The following is a 12808-nucleotide window of genomic DNA, read 5'->3' as shown; positions in this document are numbered from 1 at the left end:
GCCGGAGAGAGGTGTTTTATTGGAGTGGGCATCAGCGGATTTTGTGAAGTGATCTTACAGCTGCCCCCCCCTATTCTATAGGGTATGTGGTACAGTCCTAGCCTGGGTCCGGCGGAAGTTGGAATATACCACCGTAAAGTCGGAGGGGTGTCAGAAAGGGATTAAAAGACTCAATGGAAAGCCAAGGCGGTCCGGAAGGGGAAGGGGCGGCTGGAACCATGTGGACAGTGAGTGTGTTTTTGTTGTGTTTGGACAGGAGCGGGTTTCCCGGGTGTGGGGTGGGTTTCCGTTGAGGGTTGTTGGGCGGATCCCCCCCCCACGCTCGGCCTCTCTCTGTGTGAGTGGAGGAGGAGGGGGGAGGTGGTACAGTCCGACCAAGATGGCGGCGGTGACAGGAGGGATCTCAGTCGCGGGGCCCGGCCGCTTCTACTCGGTGCCCGGCTCCGAGCTGCCGGGGGGGGTGGGCCGCACGCTGTGAGTCCCCGTGGGGGGGGGGGAAAGGAGATGCGGGGGTGGGGGCGGTGTGTGGGAGGGGGAGGGACAATAAACCTCATGATCCGCTGTGTCATGGTGTCTCCCCCATTCACCAGCATTGGGGGGGGGAGGGGAGAGACCTCGGGCCCCCACCCCCCACACACTGCCCCCCCCCACCCCCCACACACTGCCCCCCCCCCACCCCCACCCCCCACACACTGCCCCCCCCACCCCCACCCCCCACACACTGCCCCCCCCACCCCCACCCCCCACACACTGCCCCCCCACCCCCCACACACTGCCCCCCCCCACCCCCCACACACTGCCCCCCCCACCCCCACCCCCCACACACTGCCCCCCCCACCCCCACCCCCCACACACTGCCCCCCCATCCCCACACACTGCCCCCCAACGCTCTGCCCTCCCCACACACTGCCCCCCCACCCCCCACACACTGCCCCCCCCACACACACTGCCCCGCCCCAACGCTCTGCCCCCCCCCCCACACTGCCCCACCCCCACACACTGCCTCCCCCCAATGCTGGTGAATGGGGTGGGGGGGAGACTGTGTGTGGGGACCGAGGTGGGACCTGCTGTTTCTCCCCCCCCCCCCCCAAATTCACCAGCATTTGGGGGGGGGCAGAGTGTGGGGGTGGGGGGGGTGCTGAGGTGTCTCCCCCACGACCCCACCCACTACCACCCACACACACACATATATACACACACACACACTCTCACACCCCGTTTTCCCCACTCCCCCATTCACCAGCATTGGGGGGGGAGGGGGCGAGGTGTCCTTTCCCCCCCACCCCCACCCATCCACACATCCACCCACACACACACACACACACAGTTCTTTCCCCAACCCCATTCACCAGCATTGCGGGGGGGGGGTGACTGTGTGTGTGGGGGGGGAGACCAAGGTGGGACGTGCAGTATTATCTTGTACGTCTCTATTAGATCTCCCCTCGACCTTCTAAACTCCAATGAGTACAATCCTCAGCCGTTCCTCGTATGTTAGACCTCTGTGTGTTCCTGGCTGTTCGGTCACATGGGGCGTCACATTTTCCTTTCCTGGTGCCTCGGGGGTGGGTGTGTGTGGGTGTGTCATTGGGGGGTTTAGAGGGAGGGTGTTATCGGGGGGTTCAGCGGGAGGGGGTGTTATCGGGGGGTTCAGCGGGAGGGGGTGTTATCTGCAGATGCTGGAGATCAGAGCTGAAAATGTGTTGCTGGAAAAGCGCAGCAGGTCAGGCAGCATCCAAGGAACAGGAATTTCGACATTTCGGGCATAAGCCCTTCTTCAGGAAGCAGCTGAAGAACGTACAACCCTTGCAACAACCCAACTGGGATGTGTTATTACCAGCATTCTCTGTAAAAGGATCAGGGCCGGGCTCCCGGCTCCCCTTTTCCCAGTGCGCCAACCGGAATATGTAACGCTTCCTCTCCGCCACAGGAATCCCATGGTGACAGGGACCTCAGTGCTGGGGGTCAAGTTCGACGGTGGGGTCATCCTGGCCGCTGACATGCTGGGCTCCTACGGTTCGATGGCCCGCTTCCGGAATATTCCCAGGCTGATGAAGGTGAACGACAACACGGTCCTGGGTGCGTCGGGGGACTACGCGGATTACCAGTACCTCAAGCAAGCCATCGAGCAGATGATGTGAGTGACTAGGGGCACAGAAAGGGGGGGTGGGTATGGGGGAAGAATGGGGGACTCGGTCTAGATTTTGTGAACGACCTTGTTGCTGTCCCTAGGATTGATGAAGAGCTGCTTGGAGATGGACACAGCTACAGTCCCAAAGCCATTCATTCCTGGCTTACCAGAGTCATGTATAACAGGTACGTGCTGGCAGGGTCATGGGCTGGTCCTCCCCATCTCAGCCCAGACATCACTGTCCCACATTGCTGCTGACATCCCCTCCCCCAGCCGTACCCCAGCCCCCTACACCCCCTCCCTATCTCTGTCATCCCATATACCCCTCGCTATCACTGTCATCCCATATACCCCTCCCTATCACTGTCACCCCCCCCTCCAGCCCCCTACAACCCCTCCCTATCTCTGTCACCCACTCTAGCCCCCTACACCCCCTCCCTATCTGTCACCTTGTATAACCCTCCCTATCTCTGTCACCCATTATGCCTCCTCCAGACCCCTACACCCCCTCCCTATCTCTGTCACCCCCATGCCCCCTCCCTATCTCTGTTACCCCGTATACCCCTCCCTATCTCTCTCATCCCCTACTTTTTGGTAACATGTCTCTGAAGTGTCGGAGGTGGTGTGCTATAGAAATGCACTTTGCTGTGCCCGGAAGTGTACGCTGCAGCCTTGCTTGCTTTTGGATTTATTGGGCGGTGGGTGAGGCCAGGCTGTACTCGGGAGGAGGAGGAGGTGGCAATGGTGGTGTTGGGGAGCCTGCTGTCTGACCGTGAGCTGCCCTCGCTCCCTGCCCCTGCCCCTGTGTGTGTGTGTGACCTGCCCTTTGAGTGCCTCAAGGCTTTCCTCCCCCTCTCTGTTTCAGGCGATGTAAGTTGAATCCCCTGTGGAACACCGTCATCATTGGTGGGATGAACAACGGCGAGAGGTAATTGGTGTACACTGGCGATCGCACGTCCCTCTGCGGTGATTGAGTAACCGTGCGTCAGCGTGAACCCTGCTGTGTGATTTGACCCAACAAGAAGATGGAGTTTAATTTAGATAAATGCGAGGTGCTGTATTTTGGGAAAGCAAATCTTAGCAGGACTTATACACTTAATGGTAAGGTCCTAGGGAGTGTTGCTGAACAAAGAGACCTTGGAGTGCAGGTTCATAGCTCCTTGAAAGTGGAGTCGCAGGTAGATAGGATAGTGAAGGCAGCGTTTGGTATGCTTTCCTTTATTGGTCAGAGTATTGAGTACAGGAGTTGGGAGGTCATGTTGCAGCTGTACAGGACATTGGTTAGGCCACTGTTGGAATATTGTGTGCAATTCTGGCCTCCTTCCTATCGGAAAGATGTTGTGAAACTTGAAAGGGTTCAGAAAGATTGACAAGGATGTTGGAGGGTTTGAGCTACAGGGAGAGGCTGAACAGGCCGGGGCTGTTTTCCCTAGAACGTCGGAGGCTGAGGGGGTGACCTTACAGAGGTTTATAAAATCATGAGGGGCATGGATAGGGTAAATAGACAAGGTCATTTCACTGGGGTGGGGGAGTCCAGAACCAGAGGGGCATAGGTTTACAGTGAGAGGGGAAAAGATATAAAAGGGACCTAAGGGGCAACTTTTTCACACTGAGGGTGGTGCGTATATGGAATGAGCTGCCGGAGGAAGTGGTGGAGGCTGGTACAAAGACAGCATTTAAAAGGCATCTGGATGGATATATGAATAGGAAGGGTTTGGAGGGATATGGGTATTATGCTGGTAAATAGGACTAGATTAATTTCGGACATCTCATCGAAATGGACAAGTTGCACTGAAGGGTCTGTTTCCGTACTGTATTACTGACTCTGTAATCTGGTAATGGCATGACGGATTGTGTGGGGAAATCGATCTGCCCGGTCTCTCTCTGTCTGTGTGGAGTCTGCATGTTCTTCAAGTGTCTGCATGGGTTTCCTCGCACAGTTGAAACATTTGCAGGTTAGGGTGGATTGGCCATGCTAAATTGTCCCGTAGTGCCCAGGGATGTGCAGGTTAGGGTGGGTTGGCCATGCTACATTGTCCCATAGTGCCCAGGGATGTGCAGGTTAGGGTGGGTTGGCCATGCTAAATTGTCCCGTAGTGCCCAGGGATGTGCAGGTTAGGGTGGGCTGGCCATGCTAAATTGTCCCGTAGTGCCCAGGGATGTGCAGGTTAGGGTGGATTGGCCATGCTGAATTGTCCCATAGTGCCCAGGGATGTTCAGGTTTGGGTGGATTGGCCATGCTGAATTGTCCCATAGTGCCCAGGGATGTGCAGGTTAGGGTGATTGGCCATGCTAAATTGTCCCATAGTGCCCAGGGATGTGCAGGTTAGGGTGGATTGGCCATGCTGAATTGTCCCATAGTGCCCAGGGATGTGCAGGTTAGGGTGGATTGGCCGTGCTAAATTGTCCCGTAGTGCCCAGGGATGTGCAGGTTAGGGTGGGTTGGCCATGCTACATTGTCCCATAGTGCCCAGGGATGTGCAGGTTAGGGTGGGTTGGCCATGCTAAATTGTCCCGTAGTGCCCAGGGATGTGCAGGTTAGGGTGGATTGGCCATGCTAAATTGTCCCGTAGTGCCCAGGGATGTGCAGGTTAGGGTGGGTTGGCCATGCTACATTGTCCCATAGTGCCCAGGGATGTGCAGGTTAGGGTGGGTTGGCCATGCTAAATTGTCCCGTAGTGCCCAGGGATGTGCAGGTTAGGGTGGATTGGCCATGCTGAATTGTCCCGTAGTGCCCAGGGATGTTCAGGTTAGGGTGGATTGGCCATGCTAAATTGTCCCATAGTGCCCAGGGATGTGCGGGTTAGGGTGGATTGGCCATGCTAAACTGTCCCATGTTGCCCAGGGATGTACAGGTTAGGGTGGATTGGCCGTGGGGAATGCAGCGTTATGGGGTTAGGGTGGAATGCTCTTTGTTGGGATACTACGCACTCAGTGGGGCTGAATGGCCTGCACTGTAGCCGTGTGTTTGTGATGCTTGGCTAGCCCAGCACTGAGAGGGTGCAGGGAGATTGGAGGGCACTCCCTTCAACCTGCCCTGGGGTTGATCGCCATATTGTGGGGAGGGGGGCGTGGTGCCTGTGCGTGCACACGTGTGGGGAGGGCAGTGGAAACAGTGGCTCTGACACTGACCTGCGACCTCTGCAGTTTCCTAGGTTACGTGGACAAACTGGGGGTCGCCTACGAGGCTTCGACAGTGGCGACTGGCTTCGGGGCGTATCTGGCACAGGTGAGTTCACCCCCCAACGACTCAACCCTCCCTCCCTCTTGTACCCGCTCACCTGCCCGCTGGACTGACCACCCCCCACCCTTTCCTTTGTGTCCCCTGCAGCCCCTGATGAGGGAGGTAGCAGAGAAGCAGCAGATCTCCAAAGACGAGGGTCGCCAGCTGATCGAGCGTTGCCTGAAGGTGCTCTACTACCGCGACGCACGCTCCTATAACCGGGTAAGAGAGGCCGGGAGGGACCGGTGGGGGAATATCTGCTAGCAGCGTGAGAGAAAACAGGCGTGCGGGAGTGCACAGTGGCGAATGTGTCTCATAAACTTGCTCGTCCATTTCTGTCAGGGAGGGCTTGATCAGAAGGAGACAGAGAGAGAGGGAGAGATAGTGGGGAGGTATTGGCCCGGTGGGATTAACGCCAAGCTGTCAATCCCGGGGTAACGTTGTGTGGGTCTCTGGTTTGAATCCCTCCGGGTGGGAGGTGGGACGTCCTTACTCAGACAAGGAAATTGTGTCCCAGTCAGGGGCGTGGTTCCACGGCGACGGGATAATCCTCCACTGTCTTCTGGGGCAGGGAATGTTGGGTGAAGCCCACATCAGGGAGTGAGTTTAAAAACAACACAGGGAGCAAGGAAAGGGTCGTTTCCCAGAGTGCGCCAACCTGCCCCGTCCCAACCATCCAGCCCCTTGGCCATCAGGAGGGTTCGGTTCTGGTCTGCCCCACACTGTCGGGAGGTGGCTTTCTGCTTGTTCGGGTGACAACTTGGGGTACTTGTAATGGAGACATCATGCAGGAACACCATCTGTTACATTGCAAGAGCCTTTTCCCTGCCCTGCCACCCTCAGGCGGTGCGGGCGCTGACCCTGGGGCGGTGCGGGCGCTGACCCTGGGACAGTGCAGCTGCTCCCTTGGGGCTGACCCTCCGGTGCCCTGAGCAGCAGGTGCACTCAGCCTGTTGCGGAGTGGCAGTGCCAAGTTTTGGGAGTGACGTGTGTCCTCAGGATTTGAATTGACGTGAAATCTTTGCCAAGGCCCGTTGTGTTTGTGGCTGTCCTGTTGGAATGCCCCCATAATGCTCAGCGTCACAGCAGGGCCCAACCTCCAGTTGCAGTCTGGCTGGCAGCGATATCGCATTTACTGCGACTGCATTGGTGGTGATCTCACGCCCTGCAAGCCCCAACAAATGCAGTCTTTTCGAACTTGCTTGAAAACTATGACTGTCTCTGTCTCGGGGATGTTTGATTCATACTGGCTCTTGTCCTGAGCGGGCAAGTCTGAATTCCTGGAGTGAAATTAGGTAGAGTATTTGTGGATCGGAAGAGAGGATGTTAGAATTTGATGTTTCCAAAACGATAGAGGGGAAAGGGTGTGTGGTCCCTTTCAAAGATGTGTTTATTTGTCTATGCTTAGCGACTTGAAAATGACTACCAGTTACAAGTGCTTGAATTAAAACATTTCTATCAAAATACAAGACTGTTAGCAGGCAAAGCAACATTTTTAACAAGACAACAGGTATTAACATTTAGCTTATTAATTTAGTCCAGGCACTTGGAGAGTAAGGACCAGTTAAATTTAAATCTGATAGTTTCTAGATAGTTTTGACAATCAGATTGTAAGGAAATTAATAGGTTATCAAGGGTATAAACAAAGAGAACATTTGAAAACCGAATGAGAGCACAATGCCATCTGAAGAGATTAGCTCTGAGTGACCATCATCTGACTTAAGGTACGGTGGCATTCTGAGTTAAGACTCCTGACCCCAGAATTCGACAGAGAGAGGTTCTCCTGACCCCAGAATTCGAAGGGGGGGACCTATTCTTGACAGAACTTCAGTGGATAGACTGCGGAACATTCTGGAAGATGTTCCTGGCTGTAATTTTGAGAGACAAAATTCTGTTGTCTTGTTAAATCAGTAGGACTTGTACCTGTGTGGCCAATCAGTGTTGACCATGCCCCGCGATTAAATCAGAGAAGGACAAGCCATGGGAACTATAGCCTGACGTTGGTGGTGGGCAAGTTGTTGGAGGGAATCCTGAGGGACAGCATGTACATGTATTTGGGAAGGCAAGGACTGATTAGGGATGATCAGCATGGCTTTGGGTGTGGGAAATCATGTCTCACAAACTTGATTGAGTATTTTGAAGAAGTGGATTGATGAGGGCAGAGTGGTAGATGTGATCTATATGGACTCTAGGTTCCCCATGCGAGACTGGTTAGCAAGGTTAGGTCTCATGGAATACAGGGAGAACTAGCCATTTGGATACAGAACTGGCTCAAAGGTAGGAGATAGAGGGTGGTGGAGGGTTGTTTTTCAGACCGGAGGCCTGTGACCAGTGGAGTGCCACAAGGATCGGTGCTGGGTCCTCTACTTTTCATCATTTACATAAATGAATTGGATGGAGCATAAGAGGTACAGTTAGTAAGCTTGCAGATAACACCAAAATTGGAGGTGTAGTGGACTTGCGCACTTAATAGTAAAGTCCTAGGGAGTGTTGCTGAACAAAGAGACCTTGGAGTGTAGGTTCATAGCTCCTTGAAAGTGGAGTCGCAGGTAGATAGGATAGTGAAGGTGGCTTTTGGTATGCTTTCCTTTATTGCTCTGAGTATTGAGTACAGGAGTTGGGAGGTCATGTTGCGGCTGTACAGGACATTGGTTAGGCCACTGTTGGAATATTGTGTGCAATTCTGGTCTCCCTCCTATTGGAAGGATGTTGTGAAACTTGAAAGGGTTCAGAAAAGAATTACAAGGATGTTGCCAAGGTTGGAGGATTTGAGCTACAGGGACAGCCTGAACAGACTGGGGCTGTTTTCCCTGGAGCGTCGGAGGCTGAGGGGTGACTTTATAGAGGTTTCTAAAATCATGAGGGATATAGATAGGATAAATAGATAAAATCCCTTACGTGGGTTGGAGATGTCCAGAACTCGAGAGCATAGGTTTAGGGTGAGAGGGGAAAGATATAAAAGAGACCTAAAGGACAACTTTCACTCAGAGGGTGGTGCGTGTATGGAATGAGCTGCCAGAGGGAGTGGTGGAGGCTGGTACAATTGCAACATTTAAAAGGCATCTGGATGGGTATATGAATAGGAAGGGTTTGGAGGGATATGGGCCGGGTGCTGGCAGATGGGACTAGATTGGGTTGGGATATCTGGTTGGCACGGACGGGTTGGACCGAAGGGTCTGTTTCCATGCTGTACATCTCTATGACGCCTGTCACAGCAGGAGATGGGAGAAGCTGTGGTGGTCCTGTTTACAGAGATTAACTCAAGCTGTTTAAAACCGTCAACAGCTCCAATCAAGGGGAAACGAGGGAGAGACCATTCCCAGGTGGCAGGAGGGCTGGTTGAGAGAGAGAGAGAGGGATGCAGATCGAGGAGAATCAGGGGAGAACGAGTTCACTGATGTGGCGAATCGTTGAGAGCTTAGGACGTACTCCTCTGAAAGGGAGCAGGTTTAACAGGGCCGTTCAAAACGGGAAAACTGAACAAAACTGAAAGGGGAAAGATGTGCACAGAAAGGAAGAGGAATTTGATAAATAATGGAAGGATACTCGGAGAGATACCAGAAAATGGTTGAGTATGATCCTGTTGAAAGGCGGAAAGGGCTGGGAGGGCCACCTCTTCTCCATTTCTATTGTATTTCTTCTCTTCCATAATCCTTGCTCGTTCCGTGGCAGTGATGTGACTGCTTTGGTCTGTTTGCCCCACAGTATCAGATTGCGACTGTGTCAGCAGCTGGTGTAGAGATCGAGGGCCCGATATCGTCAGATACCAACTGGGAAATCGCCCACATGATCAGGTAACGGAGCGGAGAGCCTGCGGGGAAACGTGAAGCTTCGCGAGCAGCTTTCACCCTGACGGGGGCATGGCCCCCCCCCATTTGGGAATCCTGCACCTGGACAATCCTCTTCCTGCCCCACAGCCTGTCCCACCCTTGACGCAGGATGAGGGAATACTCCAGGTGTGGTCTGGATGGGTACAGCTCCGACAACACTCGAGAAGCTCAACACTGTCCAGGGAGAAAGCAGCTCCCCCACACGATCAGCACCACACCCATCAGCACATGACCCTCCCTCCACCCCCCTGACACTCAGTCGCAGCAGGGTGTACACACACTGACTCCCCAAGGCTCCTTCAACAGCACCTTCCAAACCCTGTGGAGGAACAAACACAGCAGATACATGGAGACACCAAGTTCCCCTCCCCCTTGTCCAACACGTGCACACGCGTGCACCCACCCCCCCCCCCCCCCCCCCCAGACACACGCGCGTGCACACACACACACCCAAACACATGCACACACACCACAAACACAGACACACCCCATAGACACAGACACACACCCCCCAACACACACACGCATGTGCACCCACCCCCCCGACACACACAGACACACCCTCAGACACAGACACACACACCCCCAAACACACACACCCCCTAGACACAGACACACACCCCCCCAACACGCACACGCGCATACACCCACCCCCCCTAGATACAGACGCACACCCCCAACACGCACACGCGCGTGCACCCACCCCCCCAGACACAGACACAGACACACACACACACCTCCCCCAAACACATGCGCACACAGCACAAACACAGACACACCCCCTAGACACAGACACACACCCACAACACGCACACGCGCGTGCACCCACCCCCCCAGACACAGACACAGACACACACACACCTCCCCCAAACACATGCGCACACAGCACAAACACAGACACACCCCCTAGACACAGACACACACCCACAACACGCACACGCGCGTGCACCCACCCCCCCAGACACAGACACAGACACACACACCTCCCCCGAACACATGCACACACACCACAGACACACCCCCCCAAACACGTGCACACCCACCACAAACACAGACACACCCCCTAGACACAGACACAGACGCACACGTGCGTGCACCCACCCCCCCAGAAACACACACACAACCCCCCAAACACATGCGCACACGCCACAAATACAGACACACCCCTTAGACACAAACACCCTCCCAGCACACGCACGCGTGTGCACCCACCTCCCCCAAACACATGCACACCCACCACAGACACACCCCCTAGACACAGACACACACAACCCCCCCCCCCCCAACACGCACCCCGACCCCTCCCGAACACCTGTCCATCTACCCCACAGGAACTGCAGCAGTTTATAAGCTGGCTCACCCCCATCTTCTCAAGGGGGTAATTAGGGGATGGGCAATAAGTACTGGCCCAGTCATGGAAAGGATCCAAGTGAGGTTTAATGTTGGGTGTCAAGCCAAGGGGGTGCCAGCGTTGTTGCTGGTATTCTGTGCCTTTTCTCCTAACCTTGATAGCCCCTACCCACCTCATCCTCTCGTCTGTCAGGGAGTGCTGCTACTGCAGATGAGGTCAATGTTAGGCTTGGCTGCGCTACCCTCCATTCTCTAAAGGGCCAGTCATCATCAACGTGAGCTGCCTTGTGCCTGCTGGTCCTCCCTTCTTAAACCTGCTGTCCCAACCTTGTGGGAGAGGTGCCCAGGTACTGAGGGGAGATGGGTTGTCTCCCCTGGAAGGTCAGCAGGTGAAAGGCAGAGCAGGCTGGACGGGCTGAATGGCCTCCTGTGGCCACTCCTTCGGCAGAGGGAATCGACAAGTCCTCCATGTTAGTCCAGTAACATGTTCACCCCACCCCAAACCCCTCTGTTCAGACCCACCTCCCCCCAGTGCAATTCCCGATCCCACCTCCGTCGAGGCACTGGTAGAGGTTTAGATTTTTACAGATTTTATTGTCACGTGTACTCAAGTACAGGAGGACAGTGAAACATGTATAATGTCACCACACAAGGTGCCATCTTGTGTACCTGGGTGCCAAGTGGTTAGAGAAATAGGAGATAAAAAGTTAAACATTAGAATGGTAGAAACAGGGGAAGAATTTATGTTAAAGCATTTTGTGGTTGAAACCAGTAAAGTAAAAGTTCAGCAGCCTTTGAGTCTTCTGCAGGACTGTTTGAGCGAACGAGTGACTGAGGAAGGTGGTAATTTCTCGTCTAAGCCCCAGGCTGCTGTGTTTGGGGGAGGAGGGTGGGGAGAAGAGAGTTCTGTAGAGGGCTTACCTCTCTGTATCCAGCTCCCTAACCTCCTGAAGTTTCTCTCTCTCTCTCTCTGTTTTGCTTTCAGTGGGTTTGAATAGAAGGATGCTACGTGTTGACAGGCAGCGAATCACTCCACACAGGATCTGCCATGTTCTCTCTGTACTCATTGACTCTTAAAGCCACTGTCTGTTTGCTGGGATGCCTGTGGGACATCTCTCTGTTGTATTTGCTACAGGGTACATGTTTATAACCTGCTGGGGTAAGGGCTTGAAATAAAGTTACCTTCTGGAAGACGGCGAGAGACCTGCGTTGCTTTCACGCCCGTCAGGACGTTGAGTGAAACCTCACAAGTGGCTGTTTTCTTTGGGAAGTGCGGTTGGCTGTTTGTACACGGCGAGCTCTCTCAAGTGTGAGCGCGATCTCGGTTTGTCTGCATTTAATGCTTGTTGATTTGCAGGAACAAGATGGCCACAAGGCGAGTTCCTTCCTGAGGGACAACACCAGGATTAGTTGGGGGGAGAGGGCCCATGGGGTGGTGCGGGAGCTGACCCTTGGGCAAGTGGGGGACACGGGGTCCCACCGGTAGGTAGTCAAGGTGAATACGGAGATACACTGATGGTGGATAAACACGCGAGAGAGAGACCGAAATGAAGGGGGGATAAGAGGAGTGGAGTGGGGGGGGAGGAGGCTGACGGGTAGAAACACCAGCATTAAGCAGAGGGGCTGAATGACCAGCGCCTGGGAATTTGGATGGGAGTTGGGAACTCCTGGGAAGACTTCAGAGAGCTCAGCGAGCAGACCTGCATCCAAACCCTCAACCTGAGCTACAAATCTGAGAACTCACTGAGACATCAGAACAGTCAAACCAAGTAAAGTCCACAGCGGGTTAAAGGAAAGCCCTCATCAGTGATGGATTTGCTCCAATATATGGACATTCTCCGTCACACGGATAATAAACAGCACCGTGCAGCATTGGGAATGGGGTTATCCGGGAATTTTGAGACTGTGTTCAGAATCGCCAGAAGGATGAGCACAGCCTTGTTGGGTCGAATGGACAGCTGTGCTCAGAGAATCGCTGGCAAGGAACTGCCAGTACACGAGGAGAGTAGCGGGAGCTTTACTCTGCATCTAACCGAATGCTGTCCTTGTCCCTGGGATTGGGGGGGGGGTGGGAAACAGTGTAGGGGGAGCTTTACTCTGTATCTAACCCCGCGCTGTCCCTGTCCAGAGATGGCGATAACAGTATAGAGGGAGCTTTACTCTGTATCTAACCCCGCGCTGTCCCTGTCCAGAGATGGCGATAACAGTATAGAGGCAACTTTACTCTGTATCTAACCCCGCGCTGTCCCTGTCCAGAGATGGCGATAACAGTATAGA

The 12808-nt window shown here is 54.3% G+C and overlaps 1 protein-coding gene across 1 annotated transcript; it reads left to right on the top strand.

Moving 5' to 3' along the window:
• The first annotated feature begins 355 nt into the window (after nucleotides 1-355).
• Nucleotides 356-11722, top strand: psmb4 (proteasome 20S subunit beta 4). Its single transcript, XM_060820529.1, has 8 exons — nucleotides 356-474; nucleotides 1928-2134; nucleotides 2230-2313; nucleotides 2994-3056; nucleotides 5276-5357; nucleotides 5460-5573; nucleotides 9057-9145; nucleotides 11517-11722. The coding sequence occupies exons 1-8, from the start codon at nucleotides 380-382 to the stop codon at nucleotides 11527-11529; spliced, it is 747 nt and encodes a 248-aa protein (XP_060676512.1). The 5' UTR covers nucleotides 356-379; the 3' UTR covers nucleotides 11530-11722.
• The last annotated feature ends 1086 nt before the right edge of the window (nucleotides 11723-12808 follow it).

This window comes from Hemiscyllium ocellatum, chromosome 50 (assembly GCF_020745735.1).
Source record: "Hemiscyllium ocellatum isolate sHemOce1 chromosome 50, sHemOce1.pat.X.cur, whole genome shotgun sequence".
In the NCBI taxonomy this organism is placed as follows: domain Eukaryota; kingdom Metazoa; phylum Chordata; class Chondrichthyes; order Orectolobiformes; family Hemiscylliidae; genus Hemiscyllium; species Hemiscyllium ocellatum.
This window is presented reverse-complemented; position numbering and strand designations above follow the sequence as displayed.

What these genes read in the sequence shown, in the direction of transcription:
- psmb4 (XM_060820529.1), top strand. Translation starts at nt 380, where the DNA reads ATGGCGGCGGTGACAGGAGGGATCTCAGTCGCGGGGCCCGGCCGCTTC. An exon ending in GGGGGGGTGGGCCGCACGCT is followed by an intron (nt 475 to 1,927) that starts GTGAGTCCCCGT and finishes TCTCCGCCACAG; the next exon opens with GAATCCCATGGTGACAGGGA. An exon ending in ACCAGAGTCATGTATAACAG is followed by an intron (nt 2,314 to 2,993) that starts GTACGTGCTGGC and finishes TCTCTGTTTCAG; the next exon opens with GCGATGTAAGTTGAATCCCC.